Raw genomic sequence first — 25,880 nt, 5'->3', positions numbered from 1 at the left:
TGACCATCAGGTTCTTGGTTACCTCACTGACCAAGGCCCTTCTCCCCCAATTGCTCAGTTTGGCTGGACAGCCAGCTCTAGGAAGAGACTTGATGTTTCCAAACTCCTTCCATTTAAGAATGATGGAGGCCACTGTGTTCTTGGGGACCTTAAATGCTGCAAAATGTTTTGGTAGCCTTCCCCAGATCTGTGCCTCAACATAATCCTGTCTCTGAGCTCTACGGACAATTCCTTCCATGGCTTGGTTTTTTCTCTGACATGCACTGTCAACTATATAGACAGGTGTGTGCCTTTCCATATCATGTCCAATCAATTGAATTTAGCACAGGTGACTCGAATCAAGTTGTAGAAACATCTCAAGGATGATCAATGGAAACAGGATGCACCTGAGCTCAATTTCGAGTCTCATAGCAAAGAGTTTGAGTACTTATGTAAATAAGGTATTTCTGTTTTTGATTTTTTTTATAAATAGGCAAAAATGTCTAAAAACCTGTTTTCGCTTCATCATTATGGGACATTGTGTGTAGATTGATGAAGAACATTTTTTATTTTATCAATTTTAAATTAAGGCTGTAACGTAACAAAATGTGGAAAAAGTTAAAGGGTCTGATTACTTTCCAAATGCACTGTAGATGTACTGTTCCCTAGGAGATAAAGTCCAAACCTTACACACATACACACACCACACACACACACATACACAAATTATAACACTGACAAACTTAATAGACCTGTGGCCATGCTGATTAAAACTATTCAGTCACTCCAAACTGGCTCTCCCAGGGGGGTGAGTCTGAAAGGACTCCTGATAGTTCTATGGCAGTTTAATTACATCATGACAACAGCCAGTGATTATGATTAATAAACGATAAATCAATGATTGAGTGAATAGGCCAAATAGCAGGGGGTGGTCAGTAGTAGAGTGTGTGTGTGTGCGCTTGGATGGTTCTGTGCACTCGTGCATGTGTGTGTGTGTGTGTGTGTGTGTGTGTGTGTGTGTGTGTGTGTGTGTGTGTGTGTGTGTGTGTGTGTGTGTGTGTGTGTGTGTGTGTGTGTGTGTGGCTAGATTGAGTGACCACTCATTAGGGGTTAAAGGGAGCCTTTGTCCAGGCCATGCTGATTAAGCTGGACTGGTGGCAGCAGCTCCCCTCCACCTGCCAGAACCCAACTCCAACTCATCCATCACTCACTTGACCTGGCCAGAGAAAGGCCTACAGCCCCAGACCAAGCAACATCACCAGCCAAGAGTTGGATATTAGTCAGAGTGCCAGCCTTAGACCAATTCCAAATCCCAGCCCCTAGCCCTGCCTACCTTAGCCCCTAACCCAGGCCTGATATTTGCCCATCCTAAACCCCAGCAAGTACCTGACCCCAGTCCAGCCTTAGTATGTGAGGCTCAAACTGCCCTGCCTTAGACCCATCTACACCCCAAGCCCCTGCTCTAGCCCCTATCCCAGCCACCCCAGACAGGCCAAAGAAGCTTAGCCACCACCCGCTACATGCAACAACCCATCAGCCCAAGGCAAGCGCCCGCCTGTCCTGCTCCAGTTTAATTTCATTGCCTTTAGCTGCAATTTAAAAAAAAAAAATCAATAACCATAATCAGCGGCATCCTCCCAGCCCCACGCCACAGATGGCAGCTATAAATCTGAATCAGATTAATAACTGGATTATTACCGACATCCAATCTGAATGAAAGCCTACATAATTGTTTTAATTAGGTCAAAAGACAATAGGACAGGGCTATATCCTCTTAATACATAGGAGACTCATAAAGACACGGAGACAAAGTGGTGAAAGTAAATCTCTGTCTGTAGATCATATGGAGCATCACAGTTTGCTATTCATTATATATTATTGTATCTCTAAATTATTGATGTATTGGAGGAAACAATGGGGGTATCCGGCAAACAGAAAATGTTCCTAGAAAGTTAGGAAATTAGTATTGCTGTAGGCTTAAGTGATATAGACTGAGTGTACAAAACATTAAGGATACCTTCCTAATATTGAGTTGCACCCCCCCCCCCCGTTTGCCCTCAGAACAGCCTCAATTCGTCGGGGCATGGACTCTACAATTTGTCGAAAGCGTTCCACAGGGATGATGGCCCACGTTGACTCCAATGCTTCCCACAGTTTTGTCAAGTTGGCTGGATGTCCTTTGGGTGGTGGACCATTCTTGATACACACAGGAAACTGTGTGAAAAACCCAGTAGCGTTGCACTTCTTGACAAACCGGTGCCCCTGGCAGCTACTACCATATCCCATTCAAAGGCACTTAAATCTTTTGTCTTACTCATTCACCCTCTGAATGGCACACATACACAATCCATGTCTCAATTGTCTCAAGGCTTAAATATCCTTTTTTAAATTGTCTCCTCCCCTTCATATACACTGATTGAAGTGGATTTAACAAGTGACATCAATAAGAAAACATACACTACATCTTTTTCCAAAATCATGAGCATTAATATGTAGTTGGACCTCCCTTTGCTGCTATAACAGCCTCCACTCCTCTGGGAAGGCTTTCCACTAGATGTTGGAACATTGCTGTGGGGACTTGCATCCATTCAGCCACAAGACCATTAGTGAGGTTGGGCACTGATGTTGGGTGATTAGGCCTGGCTCGCAGTCGGTATTCCAATTCAACACAAAGGTCTTCGATGGGGTTGAGGTCAGGGCTCTGTGCAGGCCAGTCAAGTTCTTCCACACCAATCTTGTCAAACCATTTCTGTATGGACCTCGTTTTGTGCATGGGGGCATTGTCATGCTGAAACAGGAATGGGCCTTCCCCAAACTGTTGCCACAAAGTTGGAAGGACAGAATCGTGTAGAATGTCATTGTATTCTGTAGCGTTAAGATTTCCCTTCACTGGAACTAAGAGGCCTAGCCCGAACCATGAAAAACAGCCCCAGACCATTATTCCTCCTCCACCAAACCTTACAGTTGGTACTATGCATTCGGGCAGGTAGCATTCTCTTGGCATCTTCAAAACCCAAAATCGGCTGTTGGACTGCCAGAGAGTGAAGCGTGATTCATCACTCTAGAGAACCCGTTTCCACTGCTCCAGAGTCCAATAGCGGCAAGCTTTACACCACTCCAGCCGACGCTTGGCATTGTGCATGGTAATCTTAGGCTTGTGCCTGCTTGGCCATGGAAACCCATTTTATGTAGCTCCCGACGAACAGTTTTCTGACATTGCTTCCAGAGGCAGTTTGGAACTCGGTAGGTCCCGTTCTGTGAGCTTGTGTGGCCTACCACTTCGCGGCTGAGCCGTTGTTGCTCCTAAACGTTTCCACTTCACAATAACAGCATTCACAGTTGACCGGGGAAGCTCTAGCATGGCAGAAAGAACTGACTTGTTGGAAAGGTGGCATCCTATGACAGTGCCACGTTGAAAGTCACTGAACTCTTCAGTAAAGGCCATTCTACTGCCAATGTTTATCTATGGAGAAGCATGGCTGTGTGCTCGATTTTATACACCTGTCAGCAACTGGTGTGGCTGAAATAGCCAAATCCACTAATTTGAAGGGGTGTCCACATACCTTTGGCCATGTAGTGTAGCTTTCACCTGGAGTCACCTGGGCAGTCTATGTCATGGAAAGAGCCGTTGTCCTTAATGTTTTGTACACTCAGTGTATACAAAGTTAGAGGAAAACGTTTGAAAATATTTAACATACATATAAAACCTGCTGTATAGCATAACATAATAATAGTTTACCTTATATAACCAGGAATATCAATATATTGTATTTACACAGCATATTTCACTAGGTCTCAAAGCACCAATGTATTTCATAGCACCCTTTCTATATAAAACAATCCTGAATAGGTTTATCGGTCTCATTCAGTGCGTGTCGAAAGTAGGTCTTTAGAGCACAATCCGATCACTGGACTTAGTTAGTTCAGGTGTGATCTGATACTAGGGGAGTTCAGTGGTTTTTCACACCCGGATCACTGATCTCTTATCAGTTCCTAGTCACAAGAAAAGACACAGTAGCACTTTGTAACACAAACCCACTGACCTCCTAGCATTGCAAAGTTAAATTGCTTTATTGCCGTTATATTTTCCCATTCATTCATCTGCACACACACACACACACACACACACACACACCTCATTGTTGCTGTCGCGTCATTCCACCTCAAAAAGCACAAGAACGAGGATTTCGACACCCATCATCTCAGATTGTTCTGAAATTGTTGTTAGAAACAGGTAAGATTAGCTTTCCTTCCACATTGTTTTGTTGAAATATAATTTGATCTCTGAGAAATTAAGCTAATTGATTGCATACAAATTGGCCATTTTAATTTATAGCATTCATATAATATTCAAGAAATATAGTACCTATCATCCGATTTGGACCAAACTTGTTTCTAACAATGAGTTAGACAAGGAATCCAAAGAAATAGTCAAAAGCCACTCCCGGACCACCACGCTAATCCCACCCCAACAACAAGCTCAAAGTATTGTTTTTTCATCCTATGTAATGTATTACGAGAGAATTTGGTGATGTTTTCTTCCCCCTGTTCAGAGAAATTTGTCATTGAAGTTGTTAGGTTTATGTCCCATCCCACATGCTGATATTGCCAGGTTCTGACCACTAGATGGCGCTGTTCCTGCTATTAGATTATGTTAAAGGATAGTTTAACCAAATTACAAAATTACATAATAGTTGCCTTACCCTGTAAGCAGTCTATGGACAAGGTATGACAGCAATTCATGCTTTGGTTCTGTTGTCCACTGTTTCAAATGCTAACTTTTTAACATTTAACTATCCCTTTAACACCTAATAGCAGGAACAACACCATCTAGTGGCCAGAACCTGGTAATATGAGGATGTAGGACGGAACATATACCTAACAACTTAGATTACTAATTTCTCTGAACAGGGAGGAAAAAAACATCACCAAATTAAATGAGAATACATTACATAGGATGAAGAAACAGTATTCTGAGGCGCAGCTCAATACTACTTGTCAAACATAAAGAACTGATACTGTATATTTGTTGTTGAGGTGGGATTGCCGTGGGGTGTGGGGGGTCCGTGGTTTGTGGGGGGTCCGTGGCTGGCTTTTGACCATTTACTTGGATTCCTCATGTCTTACTCATTGTTAGAAAAAAGTTGGTCCAAATTAGTTGTTAGGTACTATATTTATTGAATATTATATATATATATTTTTTTAAATGTAACCTTTATTGAACATGCAAGTCAGCTTCTTATTTACAAGGACGGCCTACACGAATCCTATCAATTAAAATAGACAATTTGGGTTTAATACAGGGGCGCAACTTTCACTGGGAAAGGGGGGGGGGGCATGTCCTCCCACATGCTGAAATTGCATTTTTGTCCCCACCAGTTTTATCATTGCAATGTGATACAAAATGAGGCAAAGGTGTGCTTTAGGACCATGTAAACACCTCCGAGCGTCGGATAGGCTGTTTGGAGTGTTTCTCTGACTGCATTTAAAAATACAAATGATCAATTAGCTACATTTTTCAGAGATGAAATTATATTTCAACAAAATAATGTTGAAGGAATGCTAATCTTATCTGTTTACTACAGAAACGATTTCAGAATAATCTGAGATGGTGGGTGTCATGGCTTGCTGGAATGACATGGAACAACCCTGTCAACAAGTTTCTTTCTTACACACACACACGCAACACACACGCAACACACACGCACCCACACACAAAACACTCACACCCTCTTTATCTCTCTGTTCAGGCAAGGTCATGTTTTTTCATTGACAAGAAGAGATAGACAAAAATAAAGAGAGAGAGAGTGAAAGAGAGTGACATATGTTCTGTAACAAAACGGTGTTACTCAGCTCTGTGGTTTTGTGTGATAATCTTGTGGGACACATTTCCCTCAACACCTGACAAAATGTTGTCATCTGCAGACTGCAGTTTCTCTTATACAGATACACAAAGACAGCACTCAGCACTCACTTACACACAGCAAGACACATTTATAAGCCCACTAAGATTCAGATATATCAGATACACGCAAACCCACTGACACACACACACACACACACACACACGGAGTTGAGCTGGGGCGTGTGGCTGCCGTTGTGGGTGAATCCCAGCTTGGCTCAGCTTTGCCTCGCTGGCAGCCTGCCAAGCTAAATATTTCTCCTGGACGAGAATGTACACACACTCACAGCTCAGCACCAAGCTGTGATAAAGCAAAGGGCTTCCCTCGAGCCAACTAGGTGTGTGTGCATGTGTGTGTGTGGGAGAGAGAGAGAGAGAGAGAGAGAGAGAGAGAGAGAGAGAGAGAGAGAGAGAGAGAGAGAGAGAGAGAGAGAGAGTTAAGGAGGTCAACTATAGCAGCGGGAGCAAAGAGAGAAAGTGTTGATTAGTCACAGCTGTGACATGACAGAGAGAGAGAAAGAGGGATGAAGAAAGAGAGCGAAATAGAGACAGGGACATAACGAAGGATGCGGTATACCTCTGAGCACCCAGGGTTAGAGGCTGGTAGGGGCAGGGCACTAGGAGTGGGTGGAATGTGTATGTCTGCTGTGCTCAAAGGGTTTGGATCACCCCCCATCACATCCATCGTCCCACACACACTTCCACAGCTTTGATGAGGAGTGGGCTGCATCACTGTGTGTGTGTGTTGGGGGGGTGGAGACAGGAAGAGTGTGTAAGTGTGTCTGTTTTGCGTAAAGATCTGAGACTTCTGGGCACAGCGGAAGTGTGTCACTACAGCTAACCCTGCTCAGCATGGACTCCATTACCACAGAGATGGGGAGACTCAGTGGAGAGAGAGATACCTGAATAGAATAGAATAGAAGAGAGAGAGAGAGAGAGAGAGAGAGAGAGAGAGAGAGAGAGAGAGAGAGAGAGAGGGTGAGAAAGAGAGAGAGAGAGAGAGAGGGCGAGAGAGGGAGAGAGAGAGAGAGAGAGAGGGTGAGAAAGAGAGAGAGAGAGAGAGAGAGGGTGAGAGAGGGAGAGAGAGAGAATTGTGAAAGAGGGAAGGGGTACAGTACAGGCCCTCATATCAAATGGGATAGGGCTACAGGGGCTCAGTCAAAGCTCAACAGGTGCTCACGCTCCCCCTTCACTCAAACATGCAGGACAGATATAAAACATTGGATTCAAATGGCTTCCATTTTCACTCAGACATAAAACAAATTCCCTTTTACTTGGAACGATTTTAAAAGCACTTGACAATTATTATCATAACAATTTCCTAATAACATGTAATATAGTAAGTAGTCAAACACACACATAAAAATTCCAAATTCTCATAAAAAGTTGCAATATGACTAGGCTACACAGGATATACCTTCACCAGACCGCAATATAACCAGACCGCTTCTGGTGGTCTAAGCCACATATTTACATTATTTGCCTACCAATAAAGATAACTTTTTTCAAGCAAATATTATGTATTTTATTAAAATTAAATGTGTTTAAGTTTTACAAAAAAAAATTGACCAAAAATGTCATCCAAACATTTGGATGCAATTTTAAAAAGAAAAACGTTCAGAAAATAGACTAATCCTGATCAAATGTATTTATGCTTGATGAAAAACGATTCCTTTAAGAATATTTTTCTACCAAACAATAAAAGGCCTGACAGGGTAGAATATGGTAGGCCCGCCTCTGCCTAATAAATAGGCTAATTATTTCAGAATGGTCCTTGATTTCGTATCAATAAAGCGTTCAATGTCTTATATTAATCAATTCCGAATTTCACCTATTGCTTCGAATTTTCCCTTTTCTTTCAAGTTTTTTAATCGTTAAAATATGCACATTATAAAGACATGACTTTGTAACTATTGCCTATTGATTCATTGTCTCGTCTGTTAAATTTTAGCAGCCTTCACAGTGGGTGCAGAGGGGTGAAGGCGTCTAAAACTTTCTCGACATTTAGGCTATCCTAAACGAACATGTTAATGTCCTTTAAGCACACTGCAAATGTTGGAAACGGGAGGTGTTACTTTAACTAACAATTGCGCCATCAGTTATCGAAAGCGTCGGGGCAGGGGAGTTTGTTTTGTTAATTGCTTGTCTTAATCCTAATTACAGTTTTGGGTGGAGCAGACTTGGGCGCGGAAAGAAGGGGTAGGCTACTTTGTATGGAAACTGTAGACTACAGACTCACCTCGACAATTCCATAGTATACTCGCACTACAAAGAGAAACGATCGGACCTAGGCCAGCAGCGCCTGAGTTTGGAAATTGGGATAAGGATATTTTCCAGCGCTCCGCGGCAGGAGCTTCATAGCGCGGACAGGTAAAAGAGCTTGCACCCCGCTTCGCTTCAGTCCCTGCCTTTCGATAAACAACATTGAATAGATTACATGTATTTGCTACGTTGCTAATGTAGGCTAAAAGTTCGTCTTGAATTAAGACATTAGAGCAGCCGACATTATCACGTTGTCGCCTTTCATTCACATTCTTCTACCTTAGGTTATTGGCATGTTGTGTATGTAGCCGATAGGCTATATAACCTGAATAAGAAACATTGTATCCTAATTTAATTAAGCAGGCTAATTGCTTAATAGTAGGCCTACAGAAACTACTCCGCAACACAGCCTAACAATATATTTTTTACAAATATTCACAATTGTTTGGCTAAATTAAATAATTTTCTGAAAATCCTCTTCCCTTTTGTTGCAACTCTGAGTCTCTATTAGCTTACTGATGAAAAAAACACTTAATTGTGTGGTCATTCAGTTAAGAATGCGATAAGGAATTGAATGAGTCGCATTGAATGACCCTGCTATGAATCGAAAGTGATTGCATAGTATACATGACTGGAAGTGAGCTTTTTTGCGTAGCCTACAGTTCAGTCCTTTTACATTCTTTAACTCGACAAAGAAGTCGGATAACAACCCGATCTTTTGACGAGTTGACCTGTTAGCTCTGTTTCGCTTCTTATCCGACAGTGTCGTCTTGCACAGGTTATTCATTGTCCTGATTCGATCTTTACACCATGGCGTTCGCTAAACTGGCAACTGTGCCCGACCGGGCATTTGACAGTTTTTAACAGTTGAACACCCGCTGCGCAACGCTTTGCTTGCTGTCACGGGCACGGGGGTATGGTACACACTTGGTATGGCCCATTAGCCTATATCTGTCCAGTGTAACACATACCACAACCTGACAACTAAATAAACATTATTTTTTAAGTACAGCTGTCCTGGGCGGTAGTTGGGCTATAGCAAAGGCCCTAGGATCATTTGTCCTATTGTTTTATGATTCGTTTCCCACTCTGCTCATAGGTGTATAAAACGTTTTAAAAACATGGTGTGGTTTACATATGCTTATCAATGCTATCATACAAATGTCAGTAATTCGACATTTGTCCGATGACGCAGCCACGTTGGAAGGTTGTGTTATCACAAAGTGCTGTGCTCATCATTGTGTGTGCAGGCTTATGACTTCCCTCACATTGCCGAAAAGAAGAGGCATGTGATTCTGGTTGTGACTGAGCGCACGTTTCGGGTTGTTTACGGGAATGCACTGTGAACCTCGGTAAACATTTACCTGCGGAAAAGGTCTGCGAGCTTAAATAGGTTTCTCTATTTAGTGGTTGAAAGTTTCATTTATAGTTTCTAGAGTTGAGTCCGTTTTGCCCAGGGTATCAGTCATACACACACATCCGTTTCTCTCTGTAAAAAAGAAGAGAATCTCAATCATGTTACACTAGTATTGTCATTCTACACTATTGTTCAGTCTGAGGTAATGCAAAACTAAGATTTCATAAGTAATATTTGGGAAATGTGGATTTGAGTTATGAAGCAAACGTTGTAGTATTTTTATTACAGGAAGTGAAGTCATTACATAATTTGACATTTGTGACAGTGCCAGGCCAGCTCTATCTGGAATCCAGTGTTTGATGGACTAACTCCTACTCCCCCCTCTTTCATTGCCTCATTGTCAGCAGTGTGTCAATGTCACTGGCCCCTGTTTCACTCTTAATGAAAAGTACAATGTAATCAGTGGCATGTGCCAAATAGACCATGATTAGCTCTTCCTCTGGGTTAAGGAGGGTGACTGTCTGGTGGTGGTGTTGATCGTAACACACAAGTGTTTGCCGTGTGGACAGTCCCTCCAGATGGCTGAGGGGGGAGAGTGTGTGTAGCCGCGGTGGATTGGCAAGATTAGGAGAGCTACTGCAATGCCCCAACCCCACCCTGCTCTACGCTGTAGGGGGGCTCGACCTGACGCATGCCACGCGTCCACACACACATGTCCCTCAGCCCAAACGGGATAATGGCTAGGTCTAACCTCCCTACTTCCCCCCCCACCTAATGGTTCCTCCATTGAGGGTCTAACTCTTTCCAGAACAACACCCAAATCCACTGTGCCTCCTCTGCGCGCACACACTTTTTGAGGAAAGTTCAAGCGGATACAAGCGTCGTTTGACACACACACGCCACAGGAAATGGTCAATAACAATCTTCTTGCTATGATCTTGTGAGAGGCATCCTGTAGACCGGAATTAAAACATATTGTGACAAAAGGGAGAACAATCAGTGACACTCCAGATCAACTCTCAAGATAAGATCCACTGCTGTTGTGGGGAAAGTTTTGGGAAGTTTGATTGTGATATTCAAACTCTCTCACAATGTGAATAACAGTCAGGAAAGGGTGTTTGAATGAGAAATGGACAGTGTAGCCAGTACTTCTCTTCTTGTGACAACCAGAACATGAAAAGCAGGACCGTTAAGCTGTATCTGCTATGAAGTCAATAAAGTTTGCTGCTTTTTGCCTCTTGCCTCAGAGGGAACCAGGAATTTGGAATGGCTGCTAATCTCACCTGTGGTTTAGCCACCCCCACCCATTCCACCCGCTCTCGTCCTCACCGCCTTTCTCTTCTTTCTTTTCATAATCCCTACCTCCTTCTGATGTGTTGGCACCACAATTATGCTGTGTGTGTGTGTGTGTGTGTGTGTGTGTTATACTCTTAGCCCTGATAGGAGCCCTCTGTAAAACTAACAGAGACAGGAGGTCCCCATGCCCTTCTTTGTGTGGCCCTCTTCCTCCCTCCCTCTCCTCCAGGCATGCAGGCCACATTAAATACCCTCCTTGGCCTGCGCATAAACAAAAAGACCCATTTGAATTTGACTTCAGAGCAGAGGGACCCCCCCCCCCCCCCCCCCCCCAGCCTCAGGCCTGCCTGCGCCCCCTCCTTCCTTTACAGTTTAAGCAGAGAGAGGGATGAGGAGAGCCTACTGGGCCCAGATTGTTCCCAGCCAGCAAGCGGGTAGGGATGGACCACATGTGACTTTCAAAAGGGAAAATATGTTATTTTCGCTCTCGTTTTTTGTTTAGTTGAAAACTTAACTTGTTTTTCTGGAGGGAGGGAGATGTTTTTTTCGGTAGGGGTTGGTCGCTACAGAGCATGATCATGTAGACCAGCTGGGGTGCAGATCGTGTGTGTTTGGGGCCGGTGGGTCGTCTGTTGGCAGGAAGGAGTAGGCAGCGAGTGATGTGGTCAACTCTCTGTCACCAGTGGGAGGGGAGAAAGAGAGGAAGAGGGAGGGATTGAAGACCCGGTTCTGTCTGTCTCTCCCTCACTGCCCTCCTCCCCTGCCTCGTGTTTTATTTTCTTCATTATCATTCTTCATTAGCCCTCGCTCCACTCCGCCCCGCTCAAGACTAATGTCAATCAAGAGAGAGAGGGAGAGTAGGGGATTTCCAGTTGAATTCCAGGACATGGTTGCTTGCTTTGAGTGGGCTTTGCTATGAGGATCTGATATACAGACCACGGATGGAGAAAAAGAGGAATAGATGGAGGAGGAGAGACAAAGTGTTTAGTGTTGTATTTAACCAGGGTCAGCAAGCCCTGGTCCTTTTATGCCTCAGTTTATTACCAGAGACAGAAAGGGAAGGAGAGAGAGGGAGTGTGTTGGTGAGACTGAGCCATGAGGTCAGTTCAGTGTCGCCCTCTAGAGGGTGTGTATCTGTATGTGTGTGTGTGTGTATCTGTGTGTGTAAGAGGAACGTCCGTCTGTGGTTCTGTGCTGGGTAAACAGTATAGAGGCATTGAGTCACTGTCACAGGATGTCCTCCTTCTACAGGAAGACTCATAAACAACCCCCCCCCCCCCCCCCCCCCCCCCCCAATCTATGTGTGTTTGTGGGGGGTTGTTGATATATAACAGTTACACAACAAGCACCTATGTTGAGGGAATATGTTTTTGAGACTGATTTGGAACTGGCAACCTTTTCTAACGTATTAATGTATTTTGAAGACTGCAGGAGAATGTTTGAATTTATGTTAAGGTGTGTGATGGTACTTTTATGTGCCAATTGATATTGTTGTGTGTTTGTTTTGTGTGGAGCAGCAAGAGCTCATGCCTCAGGTGAAAGCGCCTGCTATTTCCATAGAGCATTGTGTGTGTTTGCCACTGCTACCCTGAATGAGCTGCAAGCGATCGTGTTCCTCGTGGTGGTGGGCGGTCCTTGAGAGGGGGAGTGGAGACCGAATGAGGGAGGGACCACTGAGTGAATCAACATCTCCCTCACTTGTCGAGGGGCAGTCAGTTAAACAGAAGGCACTCACTGGAGCAGACACACACACACGCTCACACACAGCACTCACACTCTGGAATAGTGCTTGGATCAGAGGGGGAGAGGGTGAACTGCACCTGTCCCACGTGCGCACACAAACACACACACAAACACACTCACCCAGGTGATAGATCATTCGGCCCTATGTGTGGCTGGGACCAAAGCTTCTCGGTGAGTACGCTACTGAACCCTAATCAATGGAGAAACAGAGTCTTGTACATTAAAAAAAAAAATAATAACAATAATATTTTGGTATTTTCACTTTATTTTTAAGGAAACATTTATTACATTTTTTCCTAAATTATATTATTAGTTTTGAGTTTAATTTAAAGTTGTTGTATATTAAATTAGTTTTGCTTGTAATAAGAATCGAACAAAGACTTTTCTAAATGAATCTGACAACAAATATGAAGGTTTATTTTATGACTTATTAATGTAAGTCATAAGGTTTTCTCCTTGTTTGTCTGGCCACTCCATTATGCAATGAGTTTGTTAAACTTTCAATATATTGTTGAATAGAATATTTAAATGCAATCATTTTGAGTATTGAGATTGTTTAAATTGTTAAAAGCTAATTGCAGTTTGTCCACTTCAGAGGTATTATTTTAATTATTACAATTCTATAAATTGTCATTGGTTATAGCTTGCTTAAATTTAAACTTGTATTTTCAAAATCTGTTTTTAAACTATATCAGTAGTGTTTATCGAATATTTGAACAGAAGTGTGTGGGGGGAGTTGAATAAATCAGTTGCTTTTTGCCAGGTTCTCAGTTTCAGTATTAGTTTTGCACAGCTGTCATAGAAATAAGTCTTTATTAGCAGGAACAGATTTTGACTAGTGTTTGGTATTATATTTATCTATATATTTAAATCCCTTTAAAGGATATTCATGGAATCAATGTCCAATAAATAATATCACAATATTAATACATATTAAATAGTTTGAAAGGATCTACTCTAAATTGAAACGGAATATCCTAGTTTGTTGTATTATAATTTCATGTATGTAATTATTTGAGGTATTTAGGATATTGTTTGTTTTAAAGAGATGTTGGAAAAGCGATTTGTTGTTCTGTTACTCTTCGGGAAGTTCATTAATTACATTAGTCTCCTAGGAACCTGTTCTGTTGGCTTGAGTGAATGTTGTTGAGTATAGGGTCATGTTGAATTTGGTCAAGGTTTGGGGAATTTTGTCAAGGTTTTGGAGATTGTTGGAGGGTAGAGTAGATTTCTGATGTGGGTTATGGTACGTTTTTCCTGAATTATATGTGAGTGAGTGACGGCGTATAAGGTTGCATTTCAGTCTATCATCGGCCTTGAAATTTGACAATCTGTGACATACGATGATTTATTCTACGTACATAGTTTTGTGTGAGAGATGGTGTTGGGTGGGGAGTGTTGGAAGTTTGTTTGTGCTGCTGTGGCCCCCCAAATGGAAAAGTTTGGCGCTCCCTCCCGACTGTCCCACACACACTTGGGGATGATTTGCCGGTTCCGCTACTCTGCTTCCAATTTTAGCTCCATTCAGACCCAGACAGGATTTCCTTCCTCTGCCTTCCCCTGTTTGTGACTCTTTTTCCACCCTGGGGATATAGAGGGATAGGGACAGTGAGAGAGCATAAGAAAGAGGGGGATTAAGAGACTGATGTTGACAGTTTGAAAAGGAGGGAGAATGAAGAAGGGTAGGCTAGATAGAAGTAGAGTGGGAGAAGGGTACAGAGGGAATGAAGAGGGTGAGGGAGGGTAGAGAGACCGAGGGGGAGGGGTAGCGTGGCTGGCCCTGACCTTATGCCAGCGTACATAGCCCACAGAAAGGACTCACAGCTTGGCTGCCATTGACCAATGACTTGTGCAGATAGGTTGACCAATCTGTCTTGCCCTGAGACACTAGCCAGATCCGTATACAGTATATAACACATACATACTCTTGGGTCACAACTCATCTGTAATAAAACATTCATAGACTTTTCATTCTGGATTCAATAAGTATTTTTATGTAACATATTTGAATAGAGTTGGTTTCCTGTGATTGAGTGTTTCCCTCTAAGTAGAGAGTAGTGGGGATCAGACTGTCCTGGGCTAGAGGCTAGTGGGGTCGGTCGACAGTGGCTCTTCTTCCCACAGAGAGAGCACAGACACTGTCTGCTTAGTCAGCCAGTCTCAAAGGAACTCGCCACTCACTGACTCATACTGGATAATAACGCTCCCTCTTTTTTTTTCTCCCCCTTGTCTTTCTTTCTGTTCTCTTTATCTCATCTCTCCCCTTCTACATTTTTTCCTTTCTCCTTCTTCTCCATCTGTCTGTTTCTCTTGATCTTTTTTTCTCACTCGCTCTCCCTTTTATCGGTTTCCCTTTCCCTCTCTCAGGCTACCTCTCATAGCTCGGCCATGTTGACTACTGAGGGGGCCCACACCGTAGAGCACGACGTCGTCAAAATGGACACAGAACCCCATAGGGACACGGAAACTCAGATGGACACTGGATCCAAAATGGCCACCGACACAGACTCTAAGATGAAGGAGGCGGACATGATGAAGTGGACGGAGGCAGAGTTTGAGGAGAAGTGTACCTACATGGTCAAGGATACTCCGCGGGAGGCAGGAACGGAGAGCGAGGGGTTAACGAGAGCAGAGGCCTCGCTGCCTCGTAACCTGGCCTTCAAACAACTAACTGATTCCAAAGAGGTAGGAGGACACATATATACATACACACACCGTCTGTAAACCCATATGCCCCCCCAAACTCGCATGACTCCACTGTAGCTAATATGACAGCAGGAGAAATCTCAGCCAGGGGAAATAGTGGTGAGGAGCGTGTCTCGTTGTAAAAGATCGCACACTGGAGCACGGGGACGACCTGTATGTGTTGTAGGAGCGGTATGTAAGCCCAGTGTGGAGGGGAATTAACACACACTCTCTCTGAGGTGTGATGCAGGTTGCTACAGAGCCTCCACAGTGAGAAATGAGCTCCCACCCATCCATGAAGAGTCATTAATCATACTTAGCCCTGCTGTTGACAGGAGCTTCATCAACACACCCTGATAACCATTTTCCATACCTGTCTCTGTGTGTGTCTATCCCTCTATGTTCTCCAACTTGGTCGCAATGTCTCTTCTATCCCCTAGAGGGCGCACTAGTCAGTCCTACACTAGACCAGACCCAGCTCTCCCTACCTACATACCTACCTGTCCACCTCTGTCCAAATATCACCTTCTTCACAACCCGAACTGATCCCCAGTCTAACTGTTGAACACTGTAGAATAAGTGTGAGGGGTCATGAGGTTAGGTGGGGGAGCGTGTTGCGTTTTGTGGTTTTAACCTGATCAAGAGCGCATGATTTGGTTGCAATTAATAGATTTTCTCGTCATTGCTCATCTGTTTCTTATCACCCTGTGTGTGTGAGAATGAGCGTTTCCCACCACGTTTGTTTACGACCTGATACGGTATCAGTCAATATTTATTACCTTCACAGAAGGGACCACTAAGATTGATAGAGGAAAATGAGAGGATGTGGAAAGAATATAGCATTTACCAGTGATCAAAGGATATTGACTTAGTCATTTAGAGAGCATTGTAAAGTCAGTTAATAAGTTATCCTCAAAACACCCCTAATCTTGAGACGTGGTCTGGCCCTGGGGTGGAAGTGGGAAGGGGATTTCCCAATCCTTTAAGGGGTGGGGGGGTGTTTTGTGTAGGATATGCATGAAGGGGGAAATGGGTGTGTGTGTGCAAGTGTAGACTGTAGGGGGTTTGGTGAATACATCAGTTTATCATGGTTAGGAGATAAGCTGAATGTCTAGGTTTGATAATCCCTCATTTTCAGACGGATGCACTTCCCTTGCTGTTCTTCCCCCCATTTCAAGTTTTTTTCTTCTATTTTTAATGTCAATTGTTTTGAAAGGAACAAAAGCACTTCAATATCAGGTGTGGATATCTTTCTCCTTTAAGGTGGACAGTCTATTTAGATAATGAGTTGTTTTGATGTGGTAGGGTGTGTTGTGTGGTTAGGAGAGTGGGTATCGTAAGGGGTGTCAGAGGGAGTGGCCCTGTGGTCAATTAGAAAGGAACAGAGAAGGTGAGGCGAGAAGGGGGAGATGCTTTGTGTCAACCTGGGTGAGATGGAGGAAACTCTTTCCCTCAGGGTGTCTAACTCTACCTGTTGGCACTGGATAAGGGTTAGGTGTGTTTGCCTATGTTCACACACTTAAAACACACAGCAAATGTGGCTTGAGGAAAAAGTGTGACAGTCCAATTCCCACCTTAGGCCACAGATTTTTCTAGTACAGAGTAGTAATTAAACACACACAGAGAGGGAGGCAGCCTTGTTTGTTGATTTGATCATGATGGGTTCTTCCGGCCATCTTCATGTGAAGACTGACCTCCTGGCAGGATGTGATAACGTAAATCCTCTAACCACAGAACATACACAAACTGCAACTAATGGTCTTTATCTCTGTCCTGTAGGTGATTGGAGTGGCCAGCAGAGAGTACGTCCCCAAAGGAACACGCTTCGGCCCCCTGGTGGGTCAGATTTACACTGCAGACAGCGTCCCCAAAGACGCCAACAGGAAGTACTTCTGGAGGGTGAGTGGTTTTCCCTCCTGTCCACTAACACACACACACACAGAGCGAGCGCTTCACTTTCAGTAAAAGACAGCCACAGAGGAAGAAAAACAATCATAGGTCATTTCCTGTTCCACTGACAGACTTAGTGTGACGTCACGGCCAGGGTCTCTGCATTCTGAAGAAGTTTGTGTGTGTGGAGACAGAAGGGGTTTTCTCTCTAATCATTCTGAGACTAAGGCTCTCCACTATGTGTGTGGTACATCCTGTGTGTATGCAGTTTTTATACACATACTTGTCTCAGACACACACACACCCTCAACACCTATTTCATCATGATACATCTGCTGGGTGAAGCCTGCTATTCAGTAGTGGTTGTCGGATCAGTAAGTGTGGCAGCTAGTACAGTAAGAACTGTAGTGGAACAATGGAGGAGGAATATGACAATTTTACACTGTACACAAGAACAGTGCTTGTGTCACTTCCAGGAACGATGACAATGTAGCACTCGTACACCCCCCCCCCCCACACACACACACACACACAGGCACTCACCTAGATTCAACAACATCCCAAAGCAATGTGTTCTATTCATGTCCCTTGCTCAGGCAAGCCACAACAGAGTTATAGACCTCTCTCTCTCACTCTCTCTCTTGATGATGTTGATGGCCACAATCAGATAGGAGAGAGAGTGGTCTATGAGTGTCGGTGACATTGTCGCCGTGACGTATTCTCTGACTCAACTCTTTTGAGTGGAGAGGCTCCTACTCTCTGTCTGTCTCGCCATCTCTGTCTGTATAACTGGCTATAAGGTCTGGAGTGTAGGGGGGAGAGATTTAACGAGTCTACACTTTAATGATATTACACTCACGCTGCTGAAAATATGATTTGTCAACATATTTAGTTGTGACTCAGCACAGTTTTCCTGGAGCGTTCTAAACTTGCCATTGAGACTTCCTTGCCCGTTAACCTTTGACCATTTCCTTACTCTCCGTCCCCTCAGATCTACTCGGAGGGCGACTTCCACCACTTTGTGGACGGCCTGGACGAGGAGCGTTCTAACTGGATGCGCTACGTCAACCCGGCCCACTCGGCGGGGGAGCAGAACCTGGCGGCGTGCCAAAATGGCACGAACATCTACTTCTACACGGTGAGGGCCATCCCCCCTGGCACCGAGCTGCTGGTGTGGTACTGCCCAGAGTTCGCTCACCGCCTCCACTACCCGCCATCTGGAGAGCTCATGATGCAGAAACTCAGTAAGACCTATCATATGAAACCTTATTACACATGGATGTTATACCATAGTAATAACACTGTAAACTGTAAGTTATATAATGATGATCATATACTGTATGCAATGCTTTATTACATAGTAATAACACTGTATCCTTGGAAGTATAGTGTACTATTGGTGTTATGTTGATGAACTTTCCATGGTCATTTTGAGTGTGAGTTATTTTATTTAGCACCTACCTGCTCAGTGTTGGTGTGTGTCGTGAGAGTGTATATTTGTGAGAGCCTGACAGTGTTTCTTCTGGGAGCCACGTCTCCTTCTTCTCTGAACATCAGCCTGGCATTAAAACACACAGCCCCTCGACCTTTCATCTCTGTCAGCGCCACCATTGCATGTGTGTGGTCACTCTGGTCATAAATAAAGTGAATCAGCTAAATGCAAATAAGTGTGTGAGGAAGCAAAAAAAAAAGAAAGTGAGATGGATCGGAGGGAAAAAATTGTGAGAGAGAGAGAGAGCGCCAGACAGAGCAGGGATGGGAGGAAGGAGCCAGCATTCTGCCTCCAGGTGTAGTAGGTAGTGACTACAGTTCCCCGGGAGATGCACATCTCCTGGGGCAGAGAGACACAGGGGCCTGGGCCCCCTCATGGTACTGGCCCCTCTGGCTCATACTCTTTCTCTATGGCCCCTGTAATTAAACCACCCCACTACCGCAGGGGCCCCTGTTGACCTGGGAATGACATCATACTCACCTTTCTGTTTTTCTTCTCTCTGTCTCGGTCCATCTCACTCCCTGTGTCTTTCTCCATTAACGCAGTCATAGTAAAACCAGACGTGTGTGTGTTGGTTGTGTGAGTCAGCAGAACTGGCTGGTCTGAAATGACTGAACTGAAGCTCTTCTCGCTCTTCCTCTTTGTGTGACAGCTGTTTTTTTTCTTTCTCCATATTTGAGAGTGTGTGTGTGACAATCAATGACAAGTTTTGCACAGACATATGGCACCTGTTAGCATTTCCTGTTCTAAATGTGTGTTCGTTCAAACGCATACTATCCTACTCACACCCCCTCTCCCTTGCATGCAAGCACACACATACCCGTAGAGGCATTTCATTCCAACACACTCACTCTTTTAATCTCAAAAGTGTGTGTGTGCCCCTGTGCGTGTTTGTGTTTGTGTGTGACGTGCTGACGGCTCCTTGGCATTCTCCCTAATTTATTTGGCACTTTAAAAGTGGAGAGACGGAGGGAAGGGAGGAGAGGAAGAAAAGCGTCTCCTCTATTGACTACTTGAACTTCCTGGCGGCGGGACCGTGCTGACAGATTGATATCTCCAAGATGGCCACCCTGTTTGTTTTCTGTAAGAAAGGAGGAGAAAGAGAGGAGGGCTGGGAGTGGTGTTATCTGAGGGGGAGGACAGGGAGGAGGAACGGGGGGAGGCACTGATAACCTCTGTGTTTACAAACTGCCACTGTAGTGGTGTGGGGTTCACTGTTGGTTGAAAGTCTGTCCAGTAATTCTGAGTGCTGGAAAGCTTAATGTATATACACGTTAGTGGATACATACACAGATTCGTGACCCTCTAGTAAAAGTTCAATGGGTAGTAAATGGATGGGATTATTGACGTCGGCTCTAAATCCCGACTCTGATGGAGGTTTAACAGGTGAGGATGTGCTAACCGACATGCAGAGGCTTTTAGTGTGTGTAGCCTGGAAGCGACAAAGGCCTCTTTGTCAGGAAGTGTGTGTGTGTGTGTGTGAGAGACAGGGGGAGAGAGTCAGGAGGAGAGGGCAGGTTGAGGCCAAACTTTGGAGAGGAAACTTTCAATCAGCCCTGCCCCCATTTGGATTTTATCTTGATTTTTATCTTCCCCCAGACCACCTCCTCTACACACACACACCCTGCCCAGAGGCAGCTGTCACGCCTCACTTCCTGTCTTTTAGCCCCCCATGATCGTTCGTCAAATCTGTCGCTCTAATTGGACCACTGGGTTACTGTGTTCCTAACCCCTCCTCCTCCCCCCTCACACACTCTACAGCTGAAAGACCATTATTTCTCCTAAGCTAAAGACATGTCTGGATAAGTTTTTCTTCCTGTGGGCACTTTAAAATGCTCCTGACACCAAGTCAAAGGGAAACGTGGTCTTCAGTCAGAGGGAGAACAGTGTGTCTGACCTCTCTCTCTCCCTCTACAGAGCAGTCTCTGCTGGAAGCCAAGCAGCAGGCCAGTGAGGAGCATGTCAGCAGCAGCAGCGCCCCAGTCAAGATGGAACACAGTGTCTCCTCCATCCTCAGGGGCCCCACCACCTCCAGCAAGAGGGAGCCCAGCCGGCCACTGGCCACACGACCCTGCTGTGCTGACAGCCCCGAGCGACCCCTGTACCCCCGTGCCCTCTACCCCCCATTCCGCCCCCACCCTCATCTGACTGAAGAGTTCCTGAGTCTTAAGACCAGCCCGGTACAGTTTGGTTACACAGCAATCAGATCACCAGGCAACCAGTCGTCAGCGACCCCGAGTCCGTCGGCGCGGAGCAGTCCGGAGAGTAGCCCCCACGGTAGCCCCGCAGCTCCCCAACCCACACCCCCATCCTCCTCTTTTTACCCCAGAGGTTTGGGTCCCTTCCCAGGCTACTCTCCACCAGCCGCCCCCCTTTCCTCGCCCTTCTACCCTCCCGGCCCCCACTACTCCCGCTACATGCTACCCCACCACTACCCACTACCTGGGGGTGGGGTGCCCGCTGTTGGGGGCATGTTTCCAAGAATGTACCCTCTCTTCAGCAGCCTGCTGCCCCCCCACATGCCCCTGCTGCCTGGGGAGGTGGGGAGAAGGTTCTTACTGCCTGATTCCTCCCACCCCTCCTCATTCTCCACCCACAGGGACTTCCTCCTCTCCGCCCCCACCAGTGCCTTCTCGGCCGCCACCACCCTCAAGGACAAGGCCGCCCCCCACTACCCCAATCACCCCTACCCTGGCCATGCTCATCCTCACCCACACGGGCACCCCCACGCCCCCACCAGCGGCTCCCCTACAGCGGGCACGGCGGCCCCTAGCGAGCGTGTGCCCACCAAGCCTACCTCAGCCCTGCTGGGTAGTGCCAGCGGCCGGCAAGAGGAGGAGGCCATGAACCTGAGCAAGATGAAGCGTGGTGGTGGCTCTACAGGCTACAAGACCCTGCCTTACCCACTCAAGAAGCAGAACGGCAAGATCAAGTACGAGTGTAACGTCTGCAGCAAGACCTTCGGCCAGCTCTCTAACCTCAAGGTGAGACTGGCGACATTCTGTTCGCTCCCTTCATTCCATGCATCCAGACTACTTTGTGTTCCCTTGCATTGAACCGAACTGACGTATCATTGTGTCCTTTCTGTGTGTAGGTGCACTTGCGTGTCCACAGTGGTGAGCGACCCTTCAAGTGTTCGACCTGCAGTAAGGGCTTCACCCAGCTGGCCCACCTGCAGAAACACTTCCTGGTGCACACTGGAGAGAAGCCCCATGAGTGCTCGGTAAAGACCACCACAAATTCTATGCTAGCCGCTAAGTCTGTTAAGCTAGCTAGCTGCAGCAGCATATACATAAGCAACGCTGAACTTCCTCCTCTAACCCTTCACTTGTCCTCTTTCCCCCAGGTGTGCCATAAGCGCTTCAGCAGCACCAGCAACCTAAAGACCCACCTGCGCCTCCACTCGGGTGAGAAGCCCTACTCGTGCAAGCTCTGCCCTGCCAAGTTCACCCAGTTTGTCCACCTCAAGCTGCACAAGCGCCTTCACTCCCGCGAGCGGCCACACAAGTGCCCCCACTGCCACCGCCACTACATTCACCTGTGCAGCCTGCGGCTACACCTGAAGGGCTACTGCCTGGCTGCCGTCACCTCCTCAGGTGGCCCCACCCCCAGCCCCTCCACCCAGGAAGAGCTCCAGCGCATCAACGAGGAGATTGAGCGCTTCGACATGAGCGACCACGCTGAGAGGCTGGACCAGCTCCAGGGAGGGGTTGAGGTCGAGGCTGTCCTGGAGAAGCAGGTCCTGGGGATGCTGTGGAGGGAGATGGACCTCAAGACCTCCGGCTACCACCACCGCAAGGGCGGCGCAAGCGAACTCCAGTCTACAGGTTGCGGCCTGTACAATTCAGTCAATGAGACGTCGGTTATCAAACTGCGCAGAAGCAGTCCACTTCTTCCCTCCAACGTTACGATCAAGCAGGAGTCAGAGGAACAGGCTTGAGCTCACCGTTTGAAGGACGTTGAGTCAGACTGTGGCTCTGAGAACTTGGTTGGCAGGAGCAACGAGTGTAAATATATTTTTGATGGTTGTAGCGACTGGGGTTTTCAAACTTTCAGGGACTTCTGTACTCAGGGCTCCAAGAGACACTGTCCCCAGACTACTAAACTGTTCCACTGTGTCCTACACTTAAGACACACATCCACCCTGGATTTCATATCATTATTGTTACTATTATTTGTCTCTTTTCAAATGTTATTTTTGTTCAATTTATTATATAACCTCCTTAATTTATTATGCAATTCTTTTGTCTTCAAAAAGCAATATGTGGAAGTGATGTTGACAATGACCAGGTAATTCATTGTTAATTTACTGTTTGTTTTTCTGGTTTTGATTTCACTCTGGGGCCATTTCTTTGTATATACTTTCTCTCTCTGCCTGTATCTGTCCTGTGTGACCTGTTGAGAAGCAGGGGTGCCCACTTCTCATTTTTATTTTTATTTAAACGATATAGCAGGTTAAAAAGGGTCAAAGGTCACAACTTTGTTTTGCCAAAGGTGAACACAAACTGTTGATTAGAAAGAAAAGGTGTTGCTTGACCTTCTGACCCTTCCAGCAAGCTTCCCTATGTCCACGCTCATCCTGAGCTCTACAAGAAAGGGCTTTTTTTTGTTTGTATATTTTCAACAACAGTTACCTCAGTGTGTGTATGATTGTATGCCTGTGAGTAGGAGTGTGTCTGTCCATTCAGAGGGAAACTGAAGGCGAGTGTGTTTCTATTTATTGCTTTTGCTACTTGAAGAAACCAAAATGAACTGGAGTGCAGCTCCACATGATCCAAAGTGCAGAAAAGTCTGCTCAATATGTAGCATATAAAGACTGTGAGTCTGGGAATCCTTCCCCCCCACAGTCCAAGGGAACTTCAAAACACTGTCAATAGCAAAAGGAGACAAAGTAAACCTTCTCAAATGGGATTTGTCAGATTCGAGGCGAGTAACCAAAGTTTACTTGGCTTTAGTTTCAAACACACCAAAAAGAAGAGACTTTTAAAGAATCGAAAAGAAGACCAAGAGAGTACTGTTTGTCTGTGATGAAGTGTTAGCTCTTTAGCAGTGGTTTTGTAGTTTTTGTTTTTTGTTTGAGAAAAATGTATCCCCCTTCTCATTTTTAAATGGCACAGACCAAAGCACCTCGGCCTTCTTATGCACTGGCCCCTCCCCTTTATGACTTAATTGCCGGTGCTTGCTCCTCCCACTATTCAATATGATTGGACTGTTATAATGGCTTTAAGACTACATATGGTTTGTCTCCATAGCAACTGACCCCATGCCGGTGACCTGGAAGCAGTTGCACATCAGTCCCCATCCCCTCGCTTTCTCTCTCTCTCTCTTTTTTTCTCTCTCCCTCTCTTCCTCCAACCCTGAAGTATGACCAAAGCGTCCCCTTTCATCTTTAGCCCTAGAAGAGAGAAATTGAAAAAAATACTGTCTCTGTTTACATACTGGTTTACATAGTTATTTATGTGCAAAATGTAAATGTATGATAAATGTCCACAGTTCTAATCTGACTCTTTGTGTGTGAGTTTTTATCTGCCTCCTGTTTTGGGTATTGTGCTTTAGGAGAAGCAGCTAGCAGACATTAGGGTCTCAGTATTCTATGGCTTCCGGTAGATCATGTTGCTTCCACCTCTCATGTAGCCCCAGATCAGTGATCATGGAGGAAAGGACAGAAGGAGAGGTAGCTAGTTAAAACTAATGAGACACCACTTTGCCTCGGACAATATGAGGCATCATCAAAGTGGTAAGCATATGCCTTTTTGGTTTAGATCAAGACACTGGAAGAATTTCCAAGGGATGGAATGAATGGAGAATAGTGTATTTAGAAGACACACAAACCTTTCATTGACCCCAACACAATATTTCTATGAATGTTCCAGTCATGCATGCATGGTCGGTATGTAGTAAAGAGGATTGAAGGTTTGTCTTTTGCGTGCCGTGCTAAACTAAAAGAGAGGAAAAGGAAATAGGAGTACATTTGGAACACATCCCCCTACCCCACGGCAATAGTAACTGTGGTCGGTCTTTTATCCTCAGTTTATCCTGCACCATTTCCTCATGAGCATCTGCTCATTGAAAAAGTGAATAATTCAGTACAGACTGCAGGCTCTGTACAATCAAACCCACAGTGTAGTATACACAGCGGCATACCATACCCGTTTTCCTCATGGTCAAGTAAAACAGCAGAATGGTTTTGGGCAGTGTAAAAATACTAGACATCACCTTACTCTGGTGTCAGAGTAAGGCACGTACAGGTAACTGACAAAATAAAGGAAACACCAACATAAAGTGCTTAAGGGGTTGAGTGGACCTAAACCATAACAGATCCGCTAGAACCCTCATTTACTTGTTTCCTTTATTTTGGCAGTTGCCTGTATGTAGGCCTACAAGGCACAATCATGAACAAGCTCTATTATAATGTAAAAGTTAAGCTAGCTTGCACATCTGAGCTATTCATGTTTCTGACCTAGCATTTATTTGGTTTATTTCAAGACTGGCTGGAATGTAGCCATTACCATTTGCCTATAAACTTGCTCCTGTTTGTGAATCTTCTGCATTAGCAAACAAGAACTGTCGTCTGAGTTTGTAGCGTAGCCTACGTGCTCTTTGTCAAACCGAAAACATCCTGTGCTCTCACCTTCTGACTCAATGGTTTTCGCTTTAACGTAGCATGGGCTATTTGCTCTCTCTCCAACATCCTATTATTACTATCAGGGAAACTGAACAATCAGATGTTGACACAGCAAGTTCCACTGCCCCAGCTAGCATGACTTAGGGATGGTACTTTTTTTGACTGACTGAGTGGGTGAAAACAGACTTACCGGGCTTCCCTAAACCTAACTGGGGACCTCACCTCAACTGGTTGGTAATGTGAGTAACACGTTACTGGTTTATGGTGTTGTCGAACATTGTGAAATTAAATACTTTTTGGTGGAGTCACCCTTGAGACATGCAAACATTGGTGCTATTCATGTTACTAAATGAACATTGGATATAAATCTCTTAAACTCAGTTGGCAACATGTTGCCTCAAAACAGTATGGCTCTGGACCTTACAACTCTCCCTCTTTCACTCTCACAGACACACACTCTGGCTGTGTGACAGAGGAGTAAATATAGCTAAGCGATAGTTTACACACAAAAGTGTCAGTTGTATTTAGCGTCTCCATCGGCAAGTTAATGTTCTCTCCACAAGACTCTTTGGTTATGTGTGTCTTAGTTTCTATCAATGAAACCGTAGACGAAACAGACCCCCTGACACACACGCATACGCACACAACG

At 45.1% G+C, this 25,880-nt stretch overlaps 1 protein-coding gene across 1 annotated transcript; it reads left to right on the top strand.

The window, feature by feature from the left end:
- The first annotated feature begins 12,527 nt into the window (after positions 1 to 12,527).
- On the top strand, positions 12,528 to 24,094 carry LOC120048450 (PR domain zinc finger protein 1-like). Its single transcript, XM_038994426.1, has 7 exons — positions 12,528 to 12,710; positions 14,907 to 15,224; positions 17,004 to 17,123; positions 18,106 to 18,358; positions 20,524 to 21,590; positions 21,701 to 21,829; positions 21,953 to 24,094. Exons 1-7 carry the CDS (start codon positions 12,684 to 12,686, stop codon positions 22,544 to 22,546), a joined length of 2,508 nt encoding a protein of 835 aa, XP_038850354.1. The 5' UTR covers positions 12,528 to 12,683; the 3' UTR covers positions 22,547 to 24,094.
- Positions 24,095 to 25,880: the final 1,786 nt, after the last annotated feature.

This window comes from Salvelinus namaycush, chromosome 5 (genome assembly GCF_016432855.1).
Source record: "Salvelinus namaycush isolate Seneca chromosome 5, SaNama_1.0, whole genome shotgun sequence".
Classification (NCBI taxonomy): domain Eukaryota; kingdom Metazoa; phylum Chordata; class Actinopteri; order Salmoniformes; family Salmonidae; genus Salvelinus; species Salvelinus namaycush.
This window is presented reverse-complemented; position numbering and strand designations above follow the sequence as displayed.

Excerpts from the sequence above, each read along its gene's own strand:
- LOC120048450 (XM_038994426.1), top strand. The coding sequence starts at position 12,684 with ATGTGTGGCTGGGACCAAAGCTTCTCG. Across the intron at positions 12,711-14,906 it reads GCTGGGACCAAAGCTTCTCG|GCTACCTCTCATAGCTCGGC; the intron begins GTGAGTACGCTA and ends TCCCTCTCTCAG. Across the intron at positions 21,591-21,700 it reads GCCAGCTCTCTAACCTCAAG|GTGCACTTGCGTGTCCACAG; the intron begins GTGAGACTGGCG and ends TTCTGTGTGTAG.